At 51.1% G+C, this 26221-nt stretch overlaps 5 protein-coding genes across 5 annotated transcripts; 3 read left to right on the top strand and 2 right to left on the bottom strand.

The window, feature by feature from the left end:
* The first annotated feature begins 372 nt into the window (after positions 1–372).
* Positions 373–4857, top strand: LOC34617390. The gene is made up of 11 exons (XM_026337342.1): positions 373–441; positions 547–1075; positions 1271–1407; positions 2010–2076; positions 2293–2499; positions 2607–2899; positions 3280–3440; positions 3626–3952; positions 4279–4393; positions 4562–4626; positions 4767–4857. Exons 1-11 carry the CDS (start codon positions 373–375, stop codon positions 4855–4857), a joined length of 2061 nt encoding a protein of 686 aa, XP_026193127.1.
* A 1366-nt stretch (positions 4858–6223) lies between these two features.
* On the bottom strand, positions 6224–8377 carry LOC34617389. The gene has a single exon (XM_026337343.1). It carries the CDS (start codon positions 8375–8377, stop codon positions 6224–6226), a length of 2154 nt encoding a protein of 717 aa, XP_026193128.1.
* Positions 8378–15516: 7139 nt separating this feature from the next.
* On the bottom strand, positions 15517–20405 carry LOC34617387 (uncharacterized WD repeat-containing protein all2124). The gene is made up of 11 exons (XM_026337344.1): positions 20361–20405; positions 20057–20131; positions 19470–19561; positions 19184–19243; positions 18805–18853; positions 18481–18545; positions 18067–18223; positions 17716–17764; positions 16501–16738; positions 15970–16078; positions 15517–15855 (listed from the first exon to the last, which is right to left on the bottom strand). The coding sequence occupies exons 1-11, from the start codon at positions 20403–20405 to the stop codon at positions 15517–15519; spliced, it is 1278 nt and encodes a 425-aa protein (XP_026193129.1).
* A 618-nt stretch (positions 20406–21023) lies between these two features.
* Positions 21024–22676, top strand: LOC34617386 (outer dynein arm protein 1). The gene has a single exon (XM_022730760.1). It carries the CDS (start codon positions 21024–21026, stop codon positions 22674–22676), a length of 1653 nt encoding a protein of 550 aa, XP_022588740.1.
* A 581-nt stretch (positions 22677–23257) lies between these two features.
* Positions 23258–25591, top strand: LOC113147285 (meiotic recombination protein SPO11-like). The gene is made up of 8 exons (XM_026337345.1): positions 23258–23454; positions 23684–23813; positions 24088–24171; positions 24333–24393; positions 24588–24647; positions 24824–24948; positions 25051–25143; positions 25226–25591. The coding sequence occupies exons 1-8, from the start codon at positions 23258–23260 to the stop codon at positions 25589–25591; spliced, it is 1116 nt and encodes a 371-aa protein (XP_026193130.1).
* The last annotated feature ends 630 nt before the right edge of the window (positions 25592–26221 follow it).

Consider the following 26221-nt stretch of genomic DNA (forward strand, 5'->3'; position numbering starts at 1 on the left):
CCTGGCTGCCTCTGCCTGAAGAGCAAGTGCAGCAGCGGGCGCTCGCTTGTGTGCAGCCTTCTTCTGCCGTCCTTCGCGCTCAAAAACGGGATTATTAGCCTTTTCGGTAGCCGTGCAGCCTCGAAAAGGCGGAAGCGACGGTCATGCACGGCGTGGCAGCCTGCGGCAGAGGGACCGCCGTCATCGGCGCTACTGTTGCGGCACTCCTTCAATAGCAGACTCCTCTTAGGAAGGAAAAAGACGTTTTTCACGGTCTGTCAAGACACTGCCAAGTGCGGGAAGTTGATGGTGCTCCTCTTAGATCCCGACAATCAGAGGCCTTTGCGTGAAGCCTTGAACGACAGCCCTAGGGGTAGCCATCGCTGCGTGGCAATGGACGTCGAGGATGGCAACGCCGCAAGCAGCAACGCCGCAAGCAGCAATACTGCATGCAGCAAGGCTGCATGCAGCAAGGCTGCAGCGGACGGCAGCCGCCCCCTCCCTCCCGATTCGAAGGTCGTAAATGCGGCTGTCGGGGAGAAGGCTGACGAGGAGGAGGATTACGAGGAGGAGAACGACGACGACGAAGAGGACCCCATTGTCGAGGTCCTAGATGTGTATCTACGCCGTTTCGACGATATTCTCGACGAAGGAGGCGCTCCCAGCGCGGCTGCTGTCGCGCCAGACGGCGCAGCAGGCGCTAAGAGCAAGGTGTTCGTCTTGCAGTTTCCCTTACGACCTCAAGGGCGGCCTTACGGCGATCACGGACGGCTCCAGCAAGTGGCGTATCGCCAGCAGCAGCAGCAGCTGCGCCTCAGCTACGCGTTGCATGCCGAGGGCCCCAACTTCGATCACAACCACCCCCTTGCAGCGGCTGGCTCAACGGGGGAGCAAGCTCGACACGCCAGTGGGGTAGTCGGGGGGGGCGGCACGACGCCGCATGTGCTCAAGAGCCAAGTCGCGAAAGGCAGCGAATGCAGCTACGCAGTGGGGGTGGTGCGCAACGGCATCCTGTACTTGACGCCGGCTCAAGGCGTTCTGCAATTCAAACCAGACTTTGGAGCTTTCGAGGCTTTGCAACACCAGCAGCAAGTCAGCAGCAGTCGGAGGCTGCAGCAGCAAGGCTCGGGAGGCTGCGAAAGCTCCGCTTCGAGTGCCACAGCGCTCTCTGGCATTGCCGTTGCCGCGGCTGCCGCGACTTCCTCCTCTCCCCATGAGGCAGCAGCAGCAGCAACAGCAGCAGCAACAGCAACAGCAACAGCAACAGCAACAGGCCAGAAGGCCCTTCCAGGCGAGGGTGCTGCCGGAGCACTACCCCCGAAGCAACAGCAACAACAGCTGATTCAACACATGGGGGAAATGCGGACTCGCATCTCCCATAGCAGGCAAAGAGATATCGAAGAAAGCGAGCCGTGGATACCTATCGAGGTAGGAACGCCCACCCCTCAACCTCACGCCTGCCAGCCTTTACCCCTAGTGGCATGAAGTGCAAATTCTGAAGGGCGAGAACGGCAACTAGCAGCAATAGCAATAGAACCAGCAGCAGCGACAGCAGTAGCAACACTAGAGCAGCAATAGCAATAGCAATAGAACCAGCAGCAGCGACAGCAGTAGCAACACTAGAGCAGCAATAGCAATAGCAATAGAACCAGCAGCAGCGACAGCAGTAGCAACATTAGAGCAGCAATAGCAAAACAGCAATAGAACCAGCAGCAGCGACAGCAGTAGCAACACTAGAGCAGCAATAGCAAAACAGCAATAGTAGCAACATTAGAGCAGCAATAGCAGTAGCAATAGAACCAGCAGCAGCAATAGTAGCGACGCTAGAGCAGCAATAGTAAAATAGCAATAGTAGCAACACTAGAGCAGCAATAGCAATAATAGCGACCGCAGGAAAAGGGCAAGGCGGCGGGTATTGTGGCTTTGCAGTCGTTGTTCACACACTCTGCGTCATAGAAAAGCATATCTTCACTCATGATGATAGGACGCGCGGCTTGTGTGGGAGGCATATGTTTGTGTTATTCTTTCAGACGTTTTATGATGCGGATACTCCCGAGGCTTTCGACTTGCTTAGTGCTTTGTTCAATAAAGATCGAGGTGAAAGGATGCACCTGATGCTGCTCGCATTGCTGCAAGCGGGGCAGCCGTTGAGGCCTTTTGCGGCTCCTGCTGTTGCTGCTCTAGCTTCACACCGTAGATTTGTGCAGTGCTGCTGTTGCCGCTTGCTGCATTCTGCCTAGCCAGGGTGTGGGGGATGGCGGTGCATGCATGCATGCGGCGATGCTGGCGTTGTAGGGGCTTTCTCCCCCCAAGAGGATGCGGCGATCGGTAATTGTACCTTTTTCGACAGCACTACTGCGCAGAAGCAAGCGCAGCCGCAAGAGGCCGCGCAGCAGCGGCGTCAGCACTGTGACGACATCGTGTTTGCATCCGACATCGTGTCGTATCTTTCCTCGATATGCCGAAGTCAGCAGCAAAACGAGCAGTCAGCAGCGGCTGCTGCGGCTTCTGGACCTCTTAGCTATGCAGCGCTGCACCGACTGCCCCTCGATCAGCAGGTATGCGGGCAAAACGCTTTCCTGCACTACTGGAAAGGCTGCCTCTTGCAAAATCCTGCCCAGCTCTAGACACCCCGTGCTGGACCAGCCTGCCTGAGCTTCACGCTGCCCTCTTGCTTCGAGCTGTGTGGTGTGCCGCCTCAGGTTTTTCGGATCATGAAACAGCTGCACTTGGCGTCTCACGCAACTGTGAAGCGCTTGCTGGCAATTCCCACGGAGGAGCAGCAGCTGCTGCAGCAACTGCTGCAGCAATGCTCCCAAGTGCAAGGCAACTGGTGTCTCAAGAGCTCCCTCGCGTGCTCGTCGACGTACGAAGCCACGTGCCGGGATCTGCTGCTCGCGCTGCTCATCCGAGACGCTCAGCAGCAACAAAATGGGACAGGCATCGCCAAGGAAGCCTTCAGAGCTGCAACGCGCCTGCCACCAGAAACAACTGATGAACTGCTTACCCAAGTGCGCTTCCGAGGGCCCTTATCCGTTTGTAGATAACAAGCGGAGCTGATGTGCTCGGTTCAAAAACACTACCAGAAGCGTCATCAGAATACATATATATGCATACATATACATACATTTATATACATATATATGTATATAATTACATATCTAAGAGTGCAAGTGTCTGCGCTTTGAAATGCCATCAACTTACTTGAGGAGGGGTTTGGATGCTGGGCAGTGTCTTCATGCTTCTCGAATGTGGGCATTTCCTTCTGCATGATGATTTGCCGTGGTATATTCTTTGCAGGTTGCGGTATGTGCGTCCTCCTCCTGGCGCTTGAAGCTTCCCCCCGATGAAGCCTTTCTTTCGGCTCACCCCAAGGTGGCAGCGCACTTTGCGGCCTTTTGGGAAAATCGTTTGAAAGAGGTCGTCAAGGAGGTTCACGCCAAAAGAGAGGCTGCGGAATCGCAAGGTAACGTGCGACTCATGGCGTGTCTTTGCTTGCTGTCTCTGCTGCGCATGCTGCGTGTTTGATCGCTGCCTCGTGTTTTGGCTAGAATACCCTGTATGCGATTGTAAGGTGCCATCTTCCACTGCGTTTCACGGTATCGATCCCAAGTGTGCGCTGCACATGGCGTATTCTTAAACATAGGCCGTCTACGTGTGTGGTTCCGTCCACGATCTTTTATGTATGTGTTGCTGCACTCCTTCTTGAGGGGTTTTCTAGCCGCTCTGATCATGCATTCACCTTCTTGGCACGCATGTGCGTTCTGATTCCAGCGAACGGCCGCTCTACGGGGGCGACCACCCCAGCGCAGCTGCAGCTGGCGGCTCGGGGAGTAAAGGCCATTCTCTGCGAGTTTGGGGGCCTCTCCCTAACGGAAATACGAGACAAACTGGTCGAAACAAGCGACGAACTCAAGACACTTACCGATGACGAGCTCAAGCACGTGCTCCGGGGCATAGCCCTACATGTACAGTACGTCGTCCTCTTACACCCTAGAAGCCTGCTCTGAGTTTGGTGGTGCTGAGGAGCAGAGAACGTGACAGTGAGACAGATGTGGTGTCAATTGTGCTTGACTTGGCTTTGCAACTTCCAGCCAAGGGGGTTGGGGCCCTCGAGGGGAGTTGAGAGTTCTTGTACGCGCATGCCTGTCTCACTGGAGGAAAACGTGAAGGGGTTCGCGGCAACCGCATGCATCCCCTCTGCGTGTGTCTTCCGCATTTCTCATGCTCCGCGTGTCCTTCATGGTCGTGTTGTACTCAAAAGGTTGTTATCTAAGACTCTGCGTCTCTGTGGCGTAGGGGCATATGGGTGCTGAACTCTTTGGGAAACCCCCAAATCGATGAATTTAGAAGTGCCCTTATCAGAGTTTTCAGTTCCAGCAGCCCCCCAAAGACGAAATCGCAAATTATTCAAGTACGACTGCGTTCTTCCTTTTGAGACTCGCCACGTTTACTCAGAAAGCAACTCTTTCGTGGCCGTCCGCTGCTACTGAGAGCGCGAGCAAAGCCGCCAAGGTTTGGGGCGGGTGCTCGCACCTTTTGAAGTGATGTGGTGGCATGGAAGCTTCGCGTGTATGTGCAGGCCATAGAAGCAGATCTTCAACGCCGCGTATCGCTGCCGGACTTTGCGCTTCGGAAACTCTTACGGTAATGAGTGCCAAAACAGTCACTGTCTCCATGCCTCCTGAACCCCATTCAAGTGTGGACTTAGCTGCAGCTGTCTGCGCTCATGAGCGCCTGCTCTGCACATTTTGTCGCGCAGCGGTGTATTCTATGACTTACTGCAGGGAGTTCGCCAAAAACGAAAACGGGATGTGGATCTTCAAAGGCAATAATTCGCAAGATGCAGTGACAGGCGTCTTGGCGCTGACTGCCTGAGCAGTCAAAAGTCATCATATAAAACCTTGGGAACTCTGCCGCGCGTCTTGGGGCTTGATGTCTGAAAGCCTCTTCTATTCTTTTCCTACCCTCTGGTGCCCCTTCCGTCCAGCTACTGCTGTTGCAATGGAACTGCATCGAGATGCCGCAGGCTGAACAGCAGCTCCTCTGGCACAGACAGCTTCCCTCCTGTCCGCATTTGCTTCGATACCTTCGATGCAAGCGACCAGCTCATGCTTCTTTCTTGGCATCCCTAGGAATAGTTGGCAATTCGATTTAGGTCCCTTTGAAACGTGAGCGGCACGAATCTTTCTCTAGTGAACACTGCCCCTTTGGTGGTCCTTTGTTTATGAAATATTGTTTCAAAGAGACGTGCGGGATCTGATAGATGTAGCATAATTCTTCAAAGTGCGAAGTGTCGTTCTACAGAACTTGTGCTTGCCTATTGGCTCCGCTGGAGTGGGCTGAAAGAGAAGGCGTCTAGCCGCCGTGCAATACTGATTCTTCGGTGCCCTCGTTGAAAAAGGCTTCGTGCTTTTTTATGCGGGTTGTTCAAAGAGACAGCGATTGGCGCTGGATAAAGTGTTATTTCTAGGAGTTGAGGTACCCGTATCACATCGTGTGTATGTGTGTGTATTCCTCGGGAGAACGACTTCAAAGATAAAGTCTTCAAAATACACGTGCTACTTCTGCCTGCCTGCTTTATCCTAAGCAGTGCTGGTGGCGCGAGGAAATCACTTTGCATGTACATTCATACAACCGCGACGCATGCCTGCGCTCATAGCTTAGTGGTAGGTATCTTGGTCAGAGTCCACAAGCCTTGGTGTTACTGCAGCTTTCCTAAAGGCATAAAAACACTAGACGCTCATGAAGGCTGAATCCCAAGCACCTATAAGGGATGGATAGACTAGCCACTGGAAAACCAACCTTAGTAAGCTCCCCGCGCACCTGTGCTACATGGGTGCGTGTTATGTAGCTAATAAACTATGAACCCTTTTGCTCGATACATATTAGGTTGTCGTGGCTAGGGTGTGCTGGACTGGAGAGTCGTGTGGGTCGTTTAGCCTCCATGATACTCCCAGCAGTGCTCTTCGGAATGCCGCAGCACCGTGCCTCATACAAACAAGCAGCCAGTTGGAAGAAGTTTGCTGTTTCTGTCAACAAATTTAAGCGGAATTCCAACAAAGTCGATTAATGTGATGAGCGATATGGAGGAAAGCATTTTAGGGCCCCCCTTCAAAGTTACTTATCAAGGCATTTCCCCCCTTTGCCCAACCTCGCTGCCGCAAAGCAAAGGCTGCGCCTACAGGAAAGCGGTCCTTATAGGCCTTCTACTATGGGAAGTCTTGCCGGTTCTTGAGACTCCCTAGCCCGTGTCTGTGTGAGAAGACTGAAGGCTGGCATTCGCGTCTTGCGCGTCATTTACCTCCTGGTTCTGGAGGAAGGCAGTGACAGACCTGCCTACCGCTCTGAAGGCATTCCCAATGCCTTCAAGGCCCTTCACGATGCCCTCCGTCTGCCTGTTGATGAATGATTGCGTTTGATACTGCCTTACAGCCCGCAGCAGTCGGCTCTGGCTGCAGGCGCTGCAGTGTTCATGCAGGTGCATGCAGCACAGATACGATCCGTAGGACTTTCCGTTGATCGCATAGTATCCGGGGATGTAGGTAATGTTTGAGAAGGCATTTTTCATATAAAAGGATAAAGCAGCGGTATTGTAGTCTACCACATGCAGATACAGTGCAGCAGTGGCCACAGGATTATAGGCAGATCGAAAAAATGCCACCGCAAGATGCAGCAGGGCAGCTGCAACACCCAAGCGGCGGAACGGTGCAGCAACTGCCAGCGTCAATACGTAAGCCAAATCGCTGCACTCCTCATCAGGAGCTAGCGCCGAAGGCAACAGCTGAGAAACATCTGGAACGCAAGCTCCCGCACTTGTACTGAGCAAAGGCGAATCTAAACCACCGGAGCGCACAGCAGCCGAAGCTGCAATGCCTGCCTGCTCGGACGGCCAAACTGAATTACCCGCATACACACCACCGTCTTCTCGAAGCCCTCCACGCTGCTCCGCCATCACTGTAGCGCCACTGTTGACATCCGGAGAAAAAACCGAGAAAAATGTAGGAAGGGTGAGAAGCTGCTGCGGCTGCCTCGCTGCCAGTTGCATGCGACAACACGGCTGCCCCACCCCCCCCCCCGTTGCGACAACAGAGGAGGAGGCTCCCGGATGCGCTGACGCCTCCCTCGATGGATCGCTATTCGCCGACGAAAGATCTGATGCCTCAGCAGCAGCAACTGCCGCTGCGGCTGTGGCTTCCTCTGCCAATTCTGTTTCTCTCTGATCCATCCACTGCCGGACAGCCTCTGCGTCTTCAGGTCGGATATACGCAAGGCTCTGAGACACCGTAATCACGCCAACGAGCAGCTCCTCGTCCTGCTGTTGCTGTTCAGGAGAGCAAGAGAAAGTCAAAGGCGGAGACGATTCGTTTACGCACTCAGGAGCCGCTGTCGGGGGCACCTCAGCAGCAGCCGTCGCGACGGAGTCATTGCCCATACCACCACGACTGACACACACGGGGTGGTAGGCGAACTCTGCCCGCTCCTCCTCCTGCGGCTGCTGTTGTTGCTGCTGTTGCGGTTGCTGTTGTTGCTGCAGTTGCTGCCGAAGCCTCCGAATGTCTTGCCGCCTCACAAGAGCGACGAGGGCGAACCCCTTCCCCGAGCAGATGTGGGAGTAGAAGGCTTCATCGTACTCGAAGGGGAACGCCTCAACGTGCAGCTGCTGGAGCTGCTGCCAGTCCGCCGCAGTGGCGAGCCGGAAAGACACCAGAGGCTTCAGCATAGAGGGAGGCATCCCTGCAACCTCTTTGTGAATAGGCAGCTGCATTACGGGAGGGGGACGACTGTCATCTATAGGAATCGCTGACGAAACAGCATACTGCGCCTGAGGCTCCTCGTGTAATAGCACTTCCCGTTCGGCCTGCAAGAAACTCTCGCACTGTAAGAGCTCCGAAGAATCCAGCTCGTCGTTGCCTTCCCCGAGAAGCGCCTTTGCCAGCTTGGGTTCCCCCGTATAGATCATTTCCGAGGCGAATCGACACCACTGCGAAAAGGCACCTTTGTCCTCAGCCTCCTCCATAGGAGGCGCAAATGCAGAATCCAAAGTTGACAGTCGATCGCGAGGAGGAACGTCGACCTCTCCGGGGGTGGTTCTGCGGAGACCAGGGGCCCTATAAGTGTTCAAGAGATTCTCGAAGCGGTCGCAAGCTCGAGGGCACAGAGCAGCAGCGGGTGAAAGAGGAAGATCAGTCTGTGTCAAAGCTGCAGCGTGAGCTCTTTGCGCGTTCACTGGCGCTGCGTGTGTTGGCGGTGGAGGTTCCCCATGCAAAGGGGACGTTACCCTTGTTGTTTCAGGGGCCTCTTGTGCTGCTGCAGATGGCTCTTCTTCTGCTGATCCTCGAAAAGGCTTCAAGGCTCTCTGAAAGCCGACGGGAGAGGAGCTGCAGGACCCCTCCATTTCAAAAGCTGTGGCTTCCTGCTCTGCTCGCTGCTGAGTGGCAGCTACGGCCGGTGACGCCTGTGGCCTGTGCTGCCGTCGTTCTCGCAGCCTCGTATGAGGGAAGTCACCTCGAAAAATGTCGCAGACACACTGGAGAGCAGCCCAGCCGCTCCTCGAAGTAGCGTGTACTCAAGAGGCATGCGCCAGGCAACACCACGCCTAAAAATGCTGGGGGGAGAAGGGAGTTACTGCAGCGACTACTGGTTTGATAATTGCCGCTGCTGGCATTCCGCGAGTGAAATATCATGTGAACATGTTAACGCAAAGAGCGCAGGGTGCAGCTCTTCATGGCCGTTGGGTGCTGGAGGGGGGGAGTCGGCAGGAGAGCCAAAGGAAGAGGGCGCTTGAAAGGGCAAACGCGTGGCAAGCGCAACTCATCGGCAAAAGCCGAATGAAGTACAGTATAGCTGCAAAAGGCAATGGCCGCCCATGCGGCTACTGCTGGCCCTGCAGTGGGTGTAGTTGCATGCCTCGGCGTGAGCCCGTGCTGGGAAACCCAGTAGTGCCACAAGGAAAAAATTATTGTATTACCTCTTAAGGATCCTTTTCTATTTATACTATGGAGAAAACGGCTCATATATTCATGTTGGCCGCCCCCATTAACGGCGCCGTCCGGATTGGAACCAAGCAGTGCATTGCAACAAGTGGTCTGTTTCAGGAACTCTCTGCATTTTCTGCATTAACTTGATCCTATTAGAATGATTTCACATAAAAATGGTCTCATTATACGCGTGCAAGGCCCGTCGCTTGTTCTGTGGGCGCAGACAAGGAAAAAGGGAGCGGAAACGCAGACACGGGGTTGACCATCGGCAAACTCCCTACTCACGAGTTCTCTCGTACTTCAGTTTATGACATAACTAGGTAAATAGGCAGTGCAAGAGAGATGGTGGAGGAAAAAGAGAGGGAAAGCGTGCGAAAAACATCATGCGCAGTGGGCAAAAAGCAAGTGTAAGGAAAAAAGTGCTCTGTGAACTTGAACCACGTATGCACAGAAAAACGTTGGGCGCACTTGGCTAAAGCAGCATTGGCTGGATCTGCACAATGCACCCGATGTGCTAAATAGAAGCTCTGAGCCATAACCGCGTGGGAAAAACCTCGGGATGGGGGCTAGCAGGAGAAAGTGGATAAACTGGGCTAAAACGCCCGCTATGAGCATCCTTACGACGCTGTCCAGTAGTTATTCTGCCCTACTGTTTGCAGTAAACATAGAAATTGCCACTGCTAGCAGTAACGATTAGCTCGCTATGCAGACAGTGTTCCCCATATAAAACTAGTGTGGCGTACGGGGACTTCAAAGTAGGAGGATAATTCCTTATAGGATGTACCTACGGATGCCATTGTGCTACTCAATCCTAGATATTGGTGTGCGGCGTAAGCATTTGATACGTGGGCTTACTCCACCAGTAATGCTGACATCCACCCGGCGCCCCATGTTGCATCGAGCTACGCCAAAGTCACTTTATCGCTTTTGATGGTAGACAACATGTTGCTTGTTATATAGAGGGGCTCTGAGCACTACAAAACATACAATTTGCGAAGGTCAGAATTCTGTAGGCCGGCCCTAGCCTGCAGTCGAATGTGGATGAGAGAAGAAAGTGATAGGGAGCCCTCTCTCTCAAGCAGCCAGAGATTGCGCCCAGCATCGATACATTTTGTGGAAAATTAAGTCATAAAGTGCGAAACTTTAAGCACATGCAAAGGGTCAAAGAACTTGAGCGACGACAGTTGGCCAAGCCGAAGCCCGCTGCTTGGAAAACAGATAAGGCGCATCACGTAAAGGGAAGAGCAGGCTATATCAAAGAGAAGGGGACTCAGAGCACAGAGCCGCAGTTGATAACCCAACACGTGTCAACTATACTCTGGTTCAATGCCACAATAATGGTCAAGAATTGTTGGCGCACAGGGCAAAGACTTTGTTTGCTTACATGCAGACGGAAGGATGGGCAAGGCCAGGGCAGTTTACTGCCACTTGAAATTAGAGTTGGATCCTACTAGCATGGTCTGCGACTTCTGTGCTGGAATCGTGTACCATGATGCTATCCTAGGTATGCCGCGGATCACCCCCACAGTTCCGGGCTCTGAAGGATAGGGTGCCAGGAATCTCTAGAAAAAATCAACTCGTGGTCTTCTCAGCAACGCTTACTTCATCTATAATGGGGTCGATACCTGAGCAATGAGATGCAGAGTCTTCGTGTGAGCGACTCAGCAGTGCAGTAAGACAATACAGTTCTAAGCATGCATCCCATCTCATTAGCTCCGCAAGTAGTTCTTTATTTAGGATTCAATTTAGGTGTACGCCGAGGAGCTGCAAGGCCGATCGAATGTCAAGGTTTTAGCGGATGTGCTTAATAATGATGAGCTACAGGCTGGTAACGTGCTGGTCGTCCAGCGCACTACATTGAGCTAGTCTCCAGATCTGTCTCTAGCTGTGTTCCATGGTATCGAAAGGCTCCCATATCATGAAAGGAGACGGAGATGCAGGCAGTTGATTTTCCAAGAAAGGGTAGAGTTTAGGAATCGACCAGCTCCTTTCGGCAAAACCTTGTGTTTGTGCCAGAAGACGACGAAAGGTGGCGCATTTCCTTTAGCGTTAAGACTCTGGAAAAAGCATACCGGAAGGCAGAAGTTCCCGACGCCTCATCGGCTAATTACTGAGCAAGTTAGGCGGTCTATTCGGTACTTGGTTTCACAGATATCCCCATTGACCCAAATGACAGCCCGGCGTTCCACAATCGCTCTCAAAAACTCGAATATATTCGCATGCCGCTAGGCCCTGTTAACGTCCCAGTTGAGCAGCAATGGCAAGTTAATCCGAATTATCATGAGCCTATCAAGGAGGCTTAGACGGCTGTATATATGGACGACGCCTTGTTCTATAGCCAAAACGTTCAAGGCGATCACCTACGCCGCCGCCTTCAGGTCTTACGGAACAAGCAGTGCTACGTATACATTCGCATGCGTTTGTTTCTTTAATCAAAAATTTGTTAGTCGGGCCGCAGGAACTGAACCAGAATCGGCAAAAGTTGTAGCAATCAAGCCATGGCCTTTTCCATTACGCACCTGCAAGAACGGCGTACTGTTCTGTGGGTTTGCATCATAGCATCGAAGTTATATTCCCGAATCGTCTCAAAGTAATAATCCTCTGTCCGATCTGCAAAAAGCTGCAGTCTATGATCTGGACAGGAAAGGACAGTACTGCAGCAAGGACGCTTAATACCCTGCTCACAACTCCTTCGCTACTTGCGTTGCCACATTGTGGGCGGGATTGACTCCGAGCACTCAAATCTAGTGACATGGCTGTGGGTGTAAGCTTCTTATTCTCATGCCTTCACTGCAGCAGAGTAGGGGTATCCAGAACGTAAGAAGAAACTCCTAGGGGTCATCACATGTGATAATACCGTCTACATGTGGGCGTCGTCTTGCTCTTCAGACCAACCATCAGTTTCTGATGTACTTTCATAAGAGTTTCAGAGTCCTAATATTTGTAGAGTCATTCACTGGCTTGAGTGGCTCCTGCAGGACAAATTATGATGAATAATATAAAGGGCACCCTCAGCGTGATCGTCAATGCCCCCTTGTCACGCCCTACTCCTTCACTATCGTGCAGTGTAACTGCCCTTGCTTCATGGTTTGGACGGTCATACATCTCTTACTCGTGGCAGCCTCCGCAATGGAAAAGGGTGAATCACTATCACTTGTATTACTGTGATTCAAAAAGCGATAACCCCATAACTTGTACATTCCGACCTTCTCCTGTAGTTCCGCTTTGTATGCAGCGTATTAACCTTTTTTAAAGCCATCATTGAATTTGCACTAAAGAAAGCCTGGCACGGTCCTTCTGGTGCCTGAGAAGCTTTCTGCGGCGGACAAGTATGGACTTTCATACCCAGATTGTCAGCAGTTGAAGCTCGGAAATTCCTCGAAGCCCAGCCTTCTGCGAAGCCGTCGAGTAACCGAAGGAGCTTTGAATGATCGGACTTTGGACCTTTTTGCTGGACTGCGGGGGTCAAGGCTGAGGGTAGCATGCCCTTCGTTGCGGACAGGCTCATCAAGTATGTCCATTCCCTCCCTTGATCCAGCTCCTTCACGGCTAAGAATGCCGCTCAATCACTTTCATATTGTGTATGAAAGCTCCATGCGTTCCATAGGAGTATCATTGTGGACAAAATATAAAGTTTAGAAAGTGCATTCTGGCGTGTCTTCATGGTCCAGCTACGCAGGGACCACAATATGACCACTCCTAGCCATCATTATGTGGACAAGTCAAACGCGTTATCTGCATTCTTCCACAGTGCCTGATATTATAGTCCCACAGATATTCTATTGCTCTGCTTGATTTACTTGTTTGTTTTGAGGCGGCTCAGAATACGGCAGTACACTCGCCTACCCGTTGGTTTCCCTTATTTCCTGGTCTTCAACGACGAGCTCCTCTCAGATCCAGGCCTGGAAGTGGTAGTTTGCGATCAGCACCCACCCTTCAAATTGGCCGCTTTTAGAAAACAGCGGGCTAGTGCGCGCGCATGCGTGGCCAGAACTCAAGGAATACAAGCGCGGAGTTACTATATGCTTCGGTCGGCTCGGTCTTTTTGAGCATAGATTTTTGGTCCTGGTGCTTGGTAGGCTCCACGAGACGCAAAAGAAGGTAAACGGAAACGGACGCACAAGTTTGCCGCCAGGTGGCTAGAAACGTTTGCGATTCGGTCACGAACAAATACTTTTTAATACTCCATAGATTTCCGTATAAGCTGGAGCTGCCACAGATTCATCAATGTTGGCTTCCTCGCGATTTGAAAACTCCCTGAATTATTAGCAGATCCTGGCACGCAGGCAAATGACCCATGTAGGGACGGATAATTCACACGGAGCCAGGAAAGTGCTGAGTTTCTAGTGCCAGTGAGCACCAAGGGCCCGCTAGGCGGAACGTTCTAAAATAATTGGATGGGAAAGGCCAGCTTTAGTGCATAACGGAGGATCAGTTGGGGATGTTTTGGCTTGCGGGAGAATTTGTGGACTTTTATGGCTACAACGCTAATCTCGATGGAACGTACTCCTTGTGTTCCTTGGTAATTGTTCTTTTCCCGCGAATTTTCGCCCATAGATTTGTCCTTATCTGTTAAAATTGGGAAAAGTGTTCCTGTTGATATTGAAGTGGTGTCCTCTATACTTATATTTATGCGCAGCATTCGGAGGCATGTTGTCTCTACATTTTTAAATGCCTCCTTTGGGGCCTCAGAGCTGGCTTTGCTGCATGCACCGGCGTAAACTGGCATGCAGGTATTGCTTTATGAGACGCGGGGGTACTGCTGGACTAGTGCACATTTTGAGTTCCTCTACACGCTGATCTTGTCACGTTTTTTGCCGTAGTGGCAGGCTCACACATTTCAGCGCTTCGACAACAGCGAGAGACAACTAGGTCTCGGTCAATGGTCCCTAGCCCGTTCCTTGCTAATGTATTTGCCTGACTTCCTGCTCCCTTTAGCTCATCTGTGGACTCGCGCATCTGCTGTTCTCATTTGCGTTGTTTTGCCGTTCCTGCCTTTTTAGAGTGGTGATGTGGCGGTACTTGTACCATTGTCCTGGACTCAGCTGTTTTTGTTGTACAGGTATGGAACGAGAGGGTGAGATTGTTGAAAAGGTGGGAACTAAAGGAGTAGGGGGCTAAGCTTCACTTCGACACTTTCTACTACAGTAGCCGTATCTAAATAAAAAGCAGAAAACAATCGAGGAATTTGCTTACTTGCTTGTATGTCTTGTTTACTGCAACGTACAGTGAACTCGATACAAGAAGACGCAATGCTGGATGCATGAGCGTTAACTGCTAGGTGGAACTAGCTGTGAGTGCTCGGGGTGCCTACAGGGCACGGGCAGGGGGAGGCGGGATTTTTATGCAAAACACTAGGTGACTTATCGTCGAGTCTGTATCGAGTTTGCAGTTAGGTGTTTCCCTGCTGAGGCCTTAGATAGAGTGCTACACTAAACATTCTAAAGGTGAAAGTTATGCCGTGGGTGCAAGCTTGACGAGCTGCTCGAAGCTCGAAGTCACGGGGGAGGGATCTTCGCTGACCGGAAAGGCACTCACTTGAGCACCGCTGGGAGGTGTTGAGGCCTGCCACTGCTACTCAACCGCTCACTCGCAGTGCGTTGCGTGTGTATCGATCGGTGCAGCTAGTTTTGCACTGCTATGCAGCCACGCTGTCAGAACATCGACCGGGTGCAGTGTACACGCATTCGGGACTCACCATGCACTTTTTTTCGTAGAATACTGCAGCCTTATGCACGTAGCCGAGTGCACAGCAGTGACTGCTCACTGTGGCGGTCTGCACGAAGCCAGCGCTAGCCGAAAGTCGTGCTTGTTCTCCAGGACCACTGGTCGTGCTCTGCTCCTAGGCAGATCCCAAGAACCCATGGCTGCCGAAGAGGCCCCTGTGGAGCAGCTCATGATGCACAGCAGCTGCTGTAAATTTTGCTCAAGCTCGTTCTGGTGCTGCAGTCGCTTGCCGACACCGAAGCGGAAGCAGCACCGCCAAGGTGTAGAATGTCAAGGTGGAATCAATGCCGTGGACACGGCCGGAAGTGTTTTTCAGGTGTGAGCGTACTACACAGCCATGCGTCTGAATTCTTAGTGTTCAATCAAGAAAATGAATAGCTCGCAAGGCTATAGGAGTCGAGCAAACACAAATTCTGGGGGGCCTCCGTATCTCCGGAAGAGTGGCTGCTGGTGTGCCACTCTTGCTGCCGCTCTTGCAGCCGCACCAGCAGCATGCGTGAATAGAGTCAAAGCTGTAGCTTCATGCTGCTGCAGCAGCAGAAGCTACAGAAGCACCTGCTGCCGCGGGCGCCTCTTGGCAACAGCAGCAGCAGCACGACTGACTACACCTTGCGCTTTCTTTGGAAACTAGCAGCAGCAGCATCACGCTGTCTAGCATCTGTCTCGCGTGCTAGTAAGCGATGCCTTGCATATCAACAGGCCTGGTTTTTGCCGCGCCTGCTAGAGGGGCGGTGCCAGGCTAGCAGCCACTACTGTGCCAGCAAGGGTAACGGCTGCAGAAGCCACATGCGCGGAAGTCGAAGGAAGTTGCAACTCGGATTTTATCCCTTCATAACTCGTCATGAGGGCTTTCCGCATGACCTCGGGGCCCGGGTGGCGGCTGCTGTTGCGTGGTGGGCTGAGGCTGGTGTAGCGACACCTCGGCATCTGCGGATGAATCCGCATTCTGGTGCTGCTGCAGCAGTGTGTCTGAGAGAAGGTCCCGCAGAGTTGCCTCATAGTTGCCAGAGGCAAGGGCTTGCTGCCGCAGCAGCAGCAGCTGCTGTCCAGTGTACAGGACATGCTGCAGCGCCACGATGACAGCAGCGAGAAAGAGCAACCCCCCCAGGAAGAAGCAGCAGCAGCAGCCCGAAACACGCAGCAGCGGTCGAGGCGATGTATCCAACACCTATGCAAGCCCATATCCACAACACAAGCACAGCGGCTTAAACGAGAGCAGCAGCTCAGAATACACCGTAGGCAACTCAGTCACACTGTCCACCAACCAAGAGCGACGCCTCACTGCAACAGAGTAATCCGCGCTGGTTGATACCAGCACCATTCCATTCTCGATAAAGCATAGGCCAGTCGCCGGTAGCTCGTGTGCCGCCGCTTTGCCCAATTGGGTCAGCCTAATACATGCATACACATATATATATATATATATACACATACATATACATATATATACATGCATACACACACATTCAAATACACACACATATATATATATATACATACACATATATATATATATATATATATATATATATATATATATATATATATACATACACAGACACACAGGCCAGGCCATATTTCAACGGTTGACGGTCGAAAGAAACCTTTCGTGCGTGCAATCGGAAGGGCTAGTGAGAAGCCTATTTCCCTAGTATTCTTGAAGCCGCCGGAGTTTGAGAGGTCTCAACTAGAGCAGCAGCTTGGAGCAGACGGTAGGCAATTTAGCCACAATCTCGAGCACTCAAGAGAAGCCGCCATCAGGGTGTCTTGCAGTACAGCATCGTGGGAGGGGTTTAAATTTGGGAAGGCTTGCCTTCTATCAAAGACCTTGCAGCTTCCATTGGCGAGGCCGATAGCGATCCTCTGCTGATCGTCAGAAACTGCGAGCTGGCAGCAGGGTGAAGAGGAATCGCAGCATACAGCGCATACCTCCTGTAGCTTTGCTGCTTGTGGCGCTGCCGCTGTTGGTGAGGCTCGTGCTGCAGCTGCAGGGAGATCCTCAACCTTCTTGTCGCTGCTCGCTGGAGGCGTTCCCGCTTCCAGGGTTACCACTGCCCTGCGAAGAAGAACGCAGAGATGCGATATCCGGACTGTCTGTCCATCTATCTCTCTTTCTCTCTCGAGGAAAAGCCTGGAAAGCAGCGCCTCACCCACCCTGCGCGCCAGCCAGACCCCATTGGCAGCAACAGCACCAGAAGCAGCCTCTGAAGAACTAAAGCTGCACGAGAGGCTGAGGCTTACCAGCCAAAGAGGAAGGAAGGGCCTCTCGCATCGCTGGCAACGGCAATAAGGCGCTTTTGAGAAGATCCTGCCTGGTGCTGGCCTCTTAGAAACCTGATGAGCCAAAGAGCAATCGGCGGCAGCGGCAGAAATGGATTGGAACCGAGAACAAGTGCAAAAGCACAACGACAACAACTGACTTTCCGATGGGCATGGGAACGTTAAGGACACGAACACACAGACAAGGGAGCCGAATTCACGGGATGCGGCAGAGAGAGAGATCGCCAAAGAAATTAGAGCGAGAAGCAAGTGCCCTTGAAATTTTTTGCAGCATCGCAGCAGGCAAATCATGCATCTCTCTTCTCCTTTTCGCAGCGAGCACACCGAGCTGCCGCCCCCCTTCCCCCCTTCTAAACGAGATGCAGTCGAATCCTGGCATGTTTATCTTTCGCCCTCTTGTTCATCGGCTGCTGAGAAGACAAATCTATCAAGTGCCAAGAAGGGCACAATTTTCACGCTCCAAACCTCGAGCTCCCAACTCTGAAGCCTCCCACGCGGCGGCTCATGCGCCCTCGCCTCTTCTAAACTCGCCCTAAGAGACTCCTGATAGGTCGAATTTTCCGTGACTCAAATTCTACAGCACATCCTGAGCCGTAGATCCTTCCCACGCGCTTGGACCCCACTGGCCTCGCGATCCCCCGGTGCCGCAGACTTTCTCACAGTCATACGCACCTGCAGCAACGGACGTTGAGCGTCTGCTTGCTATTTCTAGGATGAGAAACCTGATGAGAGAGCAGCAGCTCCTGGCCTCTCCAGTCCCAAAGACACAGGCGACCATCGCCTCCACAGGAAGCCACCTGAAGGGGAAAGGACAGATTTCCGCAAACAGAAGAAGCGCGCATGCATCTGGATGTGCGCCAGGAGGAGGCTCGGTATTCCTTTTTCCCCGTTCGCGGCATTCCTAAGGGCGCTGCAGCGGACGATATACGCCTGCGGCTCCAAGAAAAAGAATTAAGCGATAGACTGCATCGTTTGGCCTCAGTGCACGCGGCATGAGCCGCAGACAAATCAATAGACCAAGCAGATAAGCACAAACAGACGCCAGATGCAACTCGCTGAATAAAGAATGCTGGAAGAAGATAATTCTATTGAAGATTACGAGCTGGGAGTCTTCGCTCATCGAGACGTCCTTGATATCACCCTGATGGCCTCTCAGTTCCGCCATTAATTCTGTGCGAATTTTTTGCTGGGGTTGTTGCTGCTCGCCACCCCCTGCCTCGGTGCTCTGGGGATCCTCGTTAAAAACCCTCCATACGCTGCTCCGTCACAGAGCGCCACAGCAAAACATCTGTGCAGTCATCAGCCTTTGAAAGGTGCCTTGCCTTCGCTTCCTCGCCATGGGGTAGCATCCACACATGCAAGTTTCGCTGCAGCAGAGATTTCGCCTCTCCCCTTCTTCCCCTCCACCCCAGCCACGCGCCATTCGCTCAACCCCAGACTTCTTACTGCTCCCTTTGCACGCTTGGAAGAAAGACGCACAGGACTCCACAACAACCGAATGCTGCAATCTTACCGGATGATTCTATCTTCGCCTCCAGCGACAACATACTCGCCCGTTGGGGAGAACCTGGCAACAATCTGCGGCACAGAATTTAGCGCAGCGTGAAGCTTTGGGCTATGTGTATTTTTCAAAGAGAGAAAGAGAGATACCACTTTTCTCTCTGCGGACACCTCCTTAAATACTTACGCCCCCACCCACGTGTGAACCTGTGCCTTGAACTTCTGAAACCCCTTTTCTTCCTTTGTGCAGTTTTCTGTCGCTACCTCCTACTGTGCAAGAGCGTCACTTCGTTGGTGCTTTGCCTCCGGAAGGCTGGATAATGAACTGTCCGCTTACGAGTCGTTTGGATGCCGTTTCTGCTCCAAATCTGTGCACCACCTTCAGCCTGCGGATTCACAGGCTTGAGTGTGTGCATGCAAGTGCATGTGCATGTATGTGCATGTATGTGCATGTGCATGTGCATGTGCATGTATGAGTATATGCAGGTTCATGTATTGGTATCTGTGTTTGCTTGTGTGTGCGTGTGAATGCACAGAAGGAGCCTAAAACCTTGAGTCTGCCAGGGCTGGCCGCTGTTTACATCTGTTTGAGGTCATAAAAACGAGCTTCTTGCTTCTCGGACAGATTTAGAAGCTGCAACGCTCAGAGAGAGGGGTCACCAGAGCGCTGCAGACTTGTACGCTGCGCCAGGAACCTGCTTAGGCGCAAAGCTTACCCCAGGTTTGTATCCGCCTTTATGAGAACGCACTCTTTGTCACTGCAGCCGCAAAAGAGGCTGGCCTGCGCATTGCGTTAAAAGATGCAATAACGAAGAGAGCAGCTGTTGGCTGTACTTGTCCTACGGCTCCCATACTTCCCCTCTCTACGCTTTCACTATGTGCTTGTGTGTGTTGGCCTCTCTCATCCTCTACCGCTTCTCACGAGCGCCCTGGCATACTGCAGAGGAAGCGACATCTACAGTCGAGACGCCAGAGACACCTCATTCCTTGAGGCTCACGTGCTTGTTGTGGTTTAGAGAGTCGATGACGCCTCCAGACGCCACCGAATCAAAGGTAACTAACTTCTTGGTCTCCGCACTGTATCTGTGCAGCTCCTGCGGCAAAGAACACACGCAGAGCTTGAGTAACATGTGCGTCTGCTGAAGGACGAAATGCATGGTGTATAGCATTTGAAGTGAGAGAAACATATAGAACACCGGGCAGATTATGCGGTACAGCGCTTACACATGGAGGGGAGAAGAAACCTTGCACAAGCCGAGAGAGGGAGTCATACATTATAAAGATTGATCGATCATTTATTTTGTTTGGCATGCATTGTACATATTATATATATGTATATACTTAGAGTATTATTGAAGCATAATAATTCAAGGAACAAGAGATGAAACGTGGAGCTTGCATTTGCTCCTCCGCTTGTCCCCCTAGCTCCCGCCATTCTGTTTTCATACTCCCGCTCTCCCGGTGTATTTGTATTTCGCCCCATTTTTGCCTCTCTCGAATTAATAAGGAACGCTTGGTCGTGGTCTCAGTGCTAGTAGGCGTGCAGGTGCCTTAGGATCCACGCCTTAGGGTTTGACAGACAGACGGACCAGCTGATCCTCGATTCCATAGTCTTTGCCTCCGCCTCCGCCCGAGGTGATGATGAAGTTTCCGTCGCTGGCCGCCTATAAAAAGAGCAAAAGGTGGCATGGGAGGGCTGAAAGAGAGCCTAAAGAGAGAGGGAGGGAGAAAAAAAGGAGGTGTACTACAGGGACAAGCCGGGGAACCGGAAATCGAAGTGGGAAGCGGGGGGAGCAGAACAGAACGAGGGGGGCATTAGGCACCGCATGGAGGACTTATGGGAGCAGAAATGCAAAGGCCAGGGAAGAGAATAAAGTGACAAGAAGAACAAACCGAATAAATTGGGTAGTCGAGGTATGACACGGCCGGCTTGGTCATCTTGAAAAGCAACGCGCAGAGCCGAGGAACGAACAGGAGGAAGACGGCACTCCTTCTTGATCGGTTTGCTTTGTTTCTGGACCTCTCTCTCTTCTTATGAACCACGGAATGAAACGAGAAAGCAACCGAGCTGCACACGGTGAGCACTTCTGCATGTGTAGCCGGAGAGAAAGTGGGCAACCGCGGTAAATATCTCGCTCCGATGTGTCCCTTCAAGCGCCAAATAAAGTAACACCATCACAAATGAGGCATATATTGGCGAAACGATGGAAAACGCGCTATTCAATTCCACAGAGGCTGCCAGGGCTGGATTTTGTCTTTCACACGATCCTCAGGGCCCCGTGGTGCGGCGGCAGCCGTAGCAGTGCTGCCTGTTCTTTCCAAACAGTTTACCCAGGAGTGAAAGCTGACGAGCCTGGGTTTAAAAGTAGCAGTAATAATAGCTCTGTGCCTTCGACAGCTATGCTTTTTTGTCGGGGTCTACATGGAACGAGTTGTGTCTTCCACGACGCCGCCAGGTGACCTTCGAATTCCAATGAAATAACTTGATAGTCACGAAAAGGTAACATGCTCTCCATCGCGGCCCCTGCAGGGTGATCTGGAAGATATGGGGTGAAGATGGAGCCACCAGAGGGTCTGCCTCTGGCTGAGCAAATAACGGAAGTCAAGCGAAAGCTCCGACTCGTATCACAGGAGGCGAAGGCCTTTGGGGACTCGGCACAGATTCAAATAAGAAAACAACGGTCGGCTATTGAGAAGCTTAAGGCAGAAAATGCAGCAATTAAGGATGAGCTACAGCTGACAAGAGAGGCACTCTCTCAGCAGCAAAATACGCTTTTAGGTACTCGCATGCAGAGTTTAAACGAGCAGTGTCAGGACTTGTTACACGAGATAGCTGAGGAGAAGAAGGAAGAGCACCATTTAGCCGAGAACATCCAAATTATGGAAGGCAGAGTCAAGAAGTGTAGGGAAGTGATCGGGTCGTTCGGTGGGGTGTATGCGGCGGAAGTCACCAGTGAAGCAATAGAGAAACAAACCCACATTCTAGAAAATAGATTAGACAAGGCGCTGCAAAAGCACAGCCAGGCAGTGGCTCACAACAGGAAACTTAAGGACGAAATAAACTGTTTAAGAAGGGAAAGAGTGACTTTTAGTCACCTTTACAAAAAGGCAGAGAACGATTTGATTGCACACAAAAAGGCTGTTCTAGATCTCATCAAAGAGGCTAACCAGGCCTATACGGAGCGAGAGGAGGCGCAGAAATCGATCGCCACACTTAAAGCAGATGCAGCAAAAGAGAGGAAAAGCTTTGAAACCGAATGGGCACATCTGCAGCAGTTCCTCGAAGGACTGCAAATGAGACAATGGAACACGCAGCAGGCAAAGCGCGTGGCTGACCTTAAGGCCAGAAGGGAAGCTGACTGTGAACATGAGGCCCAGCGTAAGGAAGGGTGTTGGGGGAGTAACGAAGATATTACCAGTTTGTGCGATACAACAAAGGTGAGAAGCTACCAAGCAGCATTTGCCAAGATTCAGGCTGCAACAGGGATTTCAAGTGTTGAGCAGCTCATTGAAGCACTTAGAGTGGCAGAAGAGCACAACTTTTCACTTTTCTGTTACGTAAATTCTCTGAGCGATGAAGTCGAGGCCCATGAGGCAGCAATACACGACCTGCGCACCTCACTGAAGAGCTGCACAGATTTACAGCAGGCGGAATCCAGGAAGAAAACCGAAGAAGTTAGAGAGTGGGAAGGACAGTGGCATGCAATACAAGAGAAAGTCAAATCCATGGAGGCTCAAAACAAAAGTGCAACAGAACAGCTGAAGGATATTATGCAGAAAACTAGGGTCATGTTTGAAATTGTGGGGGCAGGCAAGAGGCATAAGGAAGAACTCTGGGCCACAGAGGAAGTCGCCGAAGTGACTATCACAAATTATCTGCAAGCAGTAGAAGAAGCTGTTGAAGATATGTTGGAGCGCCTATTGTGCCCGGCACAGTCCACGGAAATAGCGGTAGCAGCAGCCAGCCAAAAGCAGCAGAAAATAAGTACACGGGGGCAACCGAAAACAAATGCTGGTCATGCAAAGCAAACTCAGCAAATTAAAGTACCATCAGCCATAAACAGAACAAGTAGCTTAGACACTTCAGAAGAAGAGGACGGTGAAACACGTCCCTTGTCTAGGGAGGAGCTAAAGCGAAAACTCCAAATTAGCAAAGCAAGAAAGAGTGAACGAGAAAAAAACAAACAGAAGAAGCAGACAAGCAAATGAACGCAAAGCTGCAATTTGCCCCTTAATCCTTTAGAACAATCGTTGAGAGAGCATTCAGATATTGTAACACTGTGTCAAACGCGAAACGCAAAGAAAAGAACAAGCAGCACTTTGCTTATTGCTTGGGCGCCTAATCCCTCCTTTTTCTGGATGTAAAAGCTTATATACCTGCACCTACCGTATGACAGCAGCAACGCGATAGTGCAGTAAAAACCCCCAGACTGCATTTAAAGAGACAGACAGACCGTAGTTCCTTCATTTTCAGGTTATCAGTGTAATTCGCATCGTATGTTTGCCTTTGTACAAACCCTGAACTACATAATATATGGAAGGATGCAAGTTCGAGAGAGAATGAAGTTTAAGTGACTGGGTAAGGCTCTAAGGGCGGCAAGAAACAAAGAACTGTGTCCTATACGAATGTATACGGGACTAACGGCTGTGTGAGTGGCTCGTCACTGAAGCTGTGGGACAATTGAATCCTGGAAACCGATCTTTGTGTGCTGCTCGGCGGTTTTCGCACTCTTCATTTGTGTGTATTCTGCATTGTGGATGGCCACCTCGGATTAGAAGACTGACCGAAAATGCATGTGAGAAATTGTACAGTCGGATATGCTTTGAGCTCATGCCAGAGAGATTTTCATGTAGAGCGTTGGAGCTCTCTGCTTACTTCATTGAACTTCTCGCAGTGTCTGATCACTGGAATGCTAGCTATGGATGCGTTTACCGTTTCAAAAGTCGCTTGCTGTGCTAGGGCATCAATTAAATATCTCCCTAAAAAGCAATTTCTTGCATCCTTTTTTCCATGTTTTGGCTCTCTGTCCAATGGCTCCACATGAAAATGAGCCAGGTAATTTTGTTCTTTCCTCTTGTGCATACTTTCCTTCCTTCTAACTGTCTCCACAATTGTTCCCGTCTCTTCTTTCGCCTGATCTCTACTTTTGTGTGTTGCTACGTTTAGTTTTCTTTAATGTTCTTTTTGCACATATTTTTTCTCTGCTCCAAACTAGCGCTTGGTTTAGGTGTGGCTACATTGTTGGAGGACCACATTCTTGCAATTCTTTCTTGGATTTGCAATACAAAGAGCGAGCTGCCTTCAACTGGCAACAAAAATACGATGAAGCAGATCTCTGCGATGAAGTTTGAACGGATGACGAAAAGTATGCACTTTGTACCCATCTCACTACCCTCCTGCTCTTTTCGTTGTTCTCTCTCCAAATTCACGCGTTGCGATGTCCTTCTTTCCACTTCGTATCATCCCGTATGCTGAACTTAGTGCATGGTACTACCTGCAGTCGTATCCCTGATGGGTCAACTGCATACTCTGGCAATAAAGGTGTGTTCGATGCTGATTTTTCCTCCTATCGAAGGGACGCACCAAGTGTATATGTACAATTACTTCAAAACCATGTAGAAAAGGACGGCTACCCAGCGAGAGTTGTATTACAGAGCGCCCGACATATTTTCGAATCAACAGCAAGTCAATGTCCTCCTACAGGTCAGTTTTCCTCAGTGTTGACTTGGGCTACATCACTCCTTCTTCGGCTGTTCCCATCATTACTCCATTACCTTGTGGTTCACTATCTCTCGCTGTCCTTTGCGGCTCACTTTTCAACCCCTGAGTCTCTTAAAACCGACGAAAATATTTATGACTCTTAGGATATCGTCGCCCTTCTGGAGATTTCCCGTGCTTCCCTCTCGGTCTTCGCCTCAGAAAGAGGTAACAAAACGCACGAAGCTTGCTCCTCCCTCCCTTTTCACCGCCTTTCCCTTTCTGTTCACTTCTCTTGTGTAAATGTCCCCTCTCCTCTTCGCCCTTCGGTCGTTTTCCCCTTTTCCGCCCCCTTCGCCTTTCTTAACCTTTTAATCGAATGGAAGCCAACAACCTAGCAATGAAGACTTCTTCGAGTGCAGGTTCTGTAGCTGGTCTTTTGAGCTTCAGACACCGCGGACACACGCTCTCGTGCAGCTCCGGTAATATTCTGTGTTCTTTGTCTAGCCTATCCCTGACTTACAGTGGGCTTCTTTGGTGTGCTGACGAGCGGCCCCCCATAGCACGTTAAAGGATCACGTGAAAGATATCTGCAAACCGTTTCATGCACAAGGACACATCGACGATCACGTTATACTCCCATCGTTACGCATTTTAGGCTCTGGCGTAATGATCTCTGAGTCCTTGTTGGAAGCGGACGAGTTGCACAGTAGTGCCAGGTACATCATTGTTGTCGAAAAGGACACAATTTTCCAGTCGCTTTGTGCAGTGGAATTCTGGAATGTGAGTCCTCTATGTCCCAAACCAGCGAACTAGCCCCTAAACGCTAGTTTTAAAGCCACAATTCCATTCCCTCTGTATCCTCCATCGCATAAGTTCCTTCAGCTTTTGCCTTGCATCCTGATTACCGGTAAAGGTTTCCCCGATTTCGCGACACGAAAGTTGCTTATTCACTTAGCGCATAAGCTCAATTTGGAGGTGAGGAATAGTAATGAAATATGCGTCCTAGCCGCTTCCCGCTTCATTTCTTGTTTTCTGCGGGTTTTCCATTCAACATAAGGCTGGCTACGTTGGGGACTATGACCCTCACGGTGTCCAGATATTTTTGACATATCAGCATGGGAGTAAAAGCTTTGAAGGGCGGCTGCTCTCTCTACCCTCTCTCCATTGGATCGGGATGCTGTACCGAGACACGGAGTTACTACCTCCTACTGCTTTGCTGCAATTAGGGCAGCGAGACACGGCGCTATTACAGAGTCTCTTGTCCCACCCAGGAGTCTTAGCGAATAAACGCTTACGGGAGGAGTGTGAGAGCATGAAGAAAGGGGGGAGGAAATGCGAAGTTGAAGCCCTGGAATGGAAAGGGCCAGACTATATTGGCAGACACTTTGTAGCCTCAAGAATTCTCAGGCGGGAGTGGATCTAAGGAGCGAATGGAATACGAAGTGTGAAACGAAATAAGAAAGAGAACAGGACGAGATGGCACAGAAATCGTGAAGTACGAACGGAATGGCATTGGGCTCTCCACACAGTTGGCGGAGTGCGTCCGGCATATTACTTACAATCCAGAACTGACCGAGAAGGTATTCCAACAAGACACCATAAAAGACACGGAAAGCAACAACCTCTCACAATGTTCGCCCCTCGAGGGCACGCTGCTGCCTCTCTGTCTCTGCCTAACACAGTCTGAGATGAGACACATATTCGTCTGTCAATCATATCATGCGTCCATAAACACTCCTAATGAAGCGCAGGAATAAAAAGAGGAAGGGGTGACAGAAATAACCATAGTAACACTTCAGTGCCTCAGGCTAACAGCAGGCATTCGTTTGGCTGCACCAAACAACAATGGGTGGGCGGTAACAGGTGGCGGTTGCGCGAAGAGACGAGCACGGCGCGAGCTGATGATATTGAAGCCCTTAGACCCAAAGCGGCACTCAACTGACAGCCATAAGCACTAAGTTGCGCCGCAATAAACACAAATAAGCAAGACAAAGGAAATCATAGCTTGAACAACAAAGGCAGAAGTCATCTGCTTACTCAGCAGCTGCCTGGT

The sequence above is a fragment of the Cyclospora cayetanensis genome, unplaced genomic scaffold (assembly GCF_002999335.1).
Source record: "Cyclospora cayetanensis isolate NF1_C8 unplaced genomic scaffold, CcayRef3 CcayRef3_contig_179, whole genome shotgun sequence".
NCBI lineage: Eukaryota > Apicomplexa > Conoidasida > Eucoccidiorida > Eimeriidae > Cyclospora > Cyclospora cayetanensis.

Excerpts from the sequence above, each read along its gene's own strand:
- LOC34617390 (XM_026337342.1), top strand. The coding sequence starts at position 373 with ATGGACGTCGAGGATGGCAACGCCGCAAGCAGCAACGCCGCAAGCAGC. Across the intron at positions 2,077-2,292 it reads TTTGTTCAATAAAGATCGAG|AGGATGCGGCGATCGGTAAT; the intron begins GTGAAAGGATGC and ends TCTCCCCCCAAG. Across the intron at positions 4,394-4,561 it reads CGAAATCGCAAATTATTCAA|GCCATAGAAGCAGATCTTCA; the intron begins GTACGACTGCGT and ends GTGTATGTGCAG.
- LOC34617387 (XM_026337344.1), bottom strand. The coding sequence starts at position 20,405 with ATGACCAAGCCGGCCGTGTCATACCTCGACTACCCAATTTATTCG. Across the intron at positions 18,854-19,183 it reads AAGGCGGATACAAACCTGGG|GCTGAAGGTGGTGCACAGAT; the intron begins GTAAGCTTTGCG and ends GTGAATCCGCAG. Across the intron at positions 16,739-17,715 it reads GTGTCTTTGGGACTGGAGAG|TGGTAACCCTGGAAGCGGGA; the intron begins GCCAGGAGCTGC and ends TTCGCAGGGCAG.
- LOC34617389 (XM_026337343.1), bottom strand. The coding sequence starts at position 8,377 with ATGGAGGGGTCCTGCAGCTCCTCTCCCGTCGGCTTTCAGAGAGCCTTG.
- LOC34617386 (XM_022730760.1), top strand. The coding sequence starts at position 21,024 with ATGGAGCCACCAGAGGGTCTGCCTCTGGCTGAGCAAATAACGGAAGTC.
- LOC113147285 (XM_026337345.1), top strand. The coding sequence starts at position 23,258 with ATGCATGTGAGAAATTGTACAGTCGGATATGCTTTGAGCTCATGCCAG. Across the intron at positions 24,172-24,332 it reads AAGTCAATGTCCTCCTACAG|GATATCGTCGCCCTTCTGGA; the intron begins GTCAGTTTTCCT and ends TATGACTCTTAG. Across the intron at positions 24,648-24,823 it reads CACGCTCTCGTGCAGCTCCG|GCTCTGGCGTAATGATCTCT; the intron begins GTAATATTCTGT and ends TACGCATTTTAG.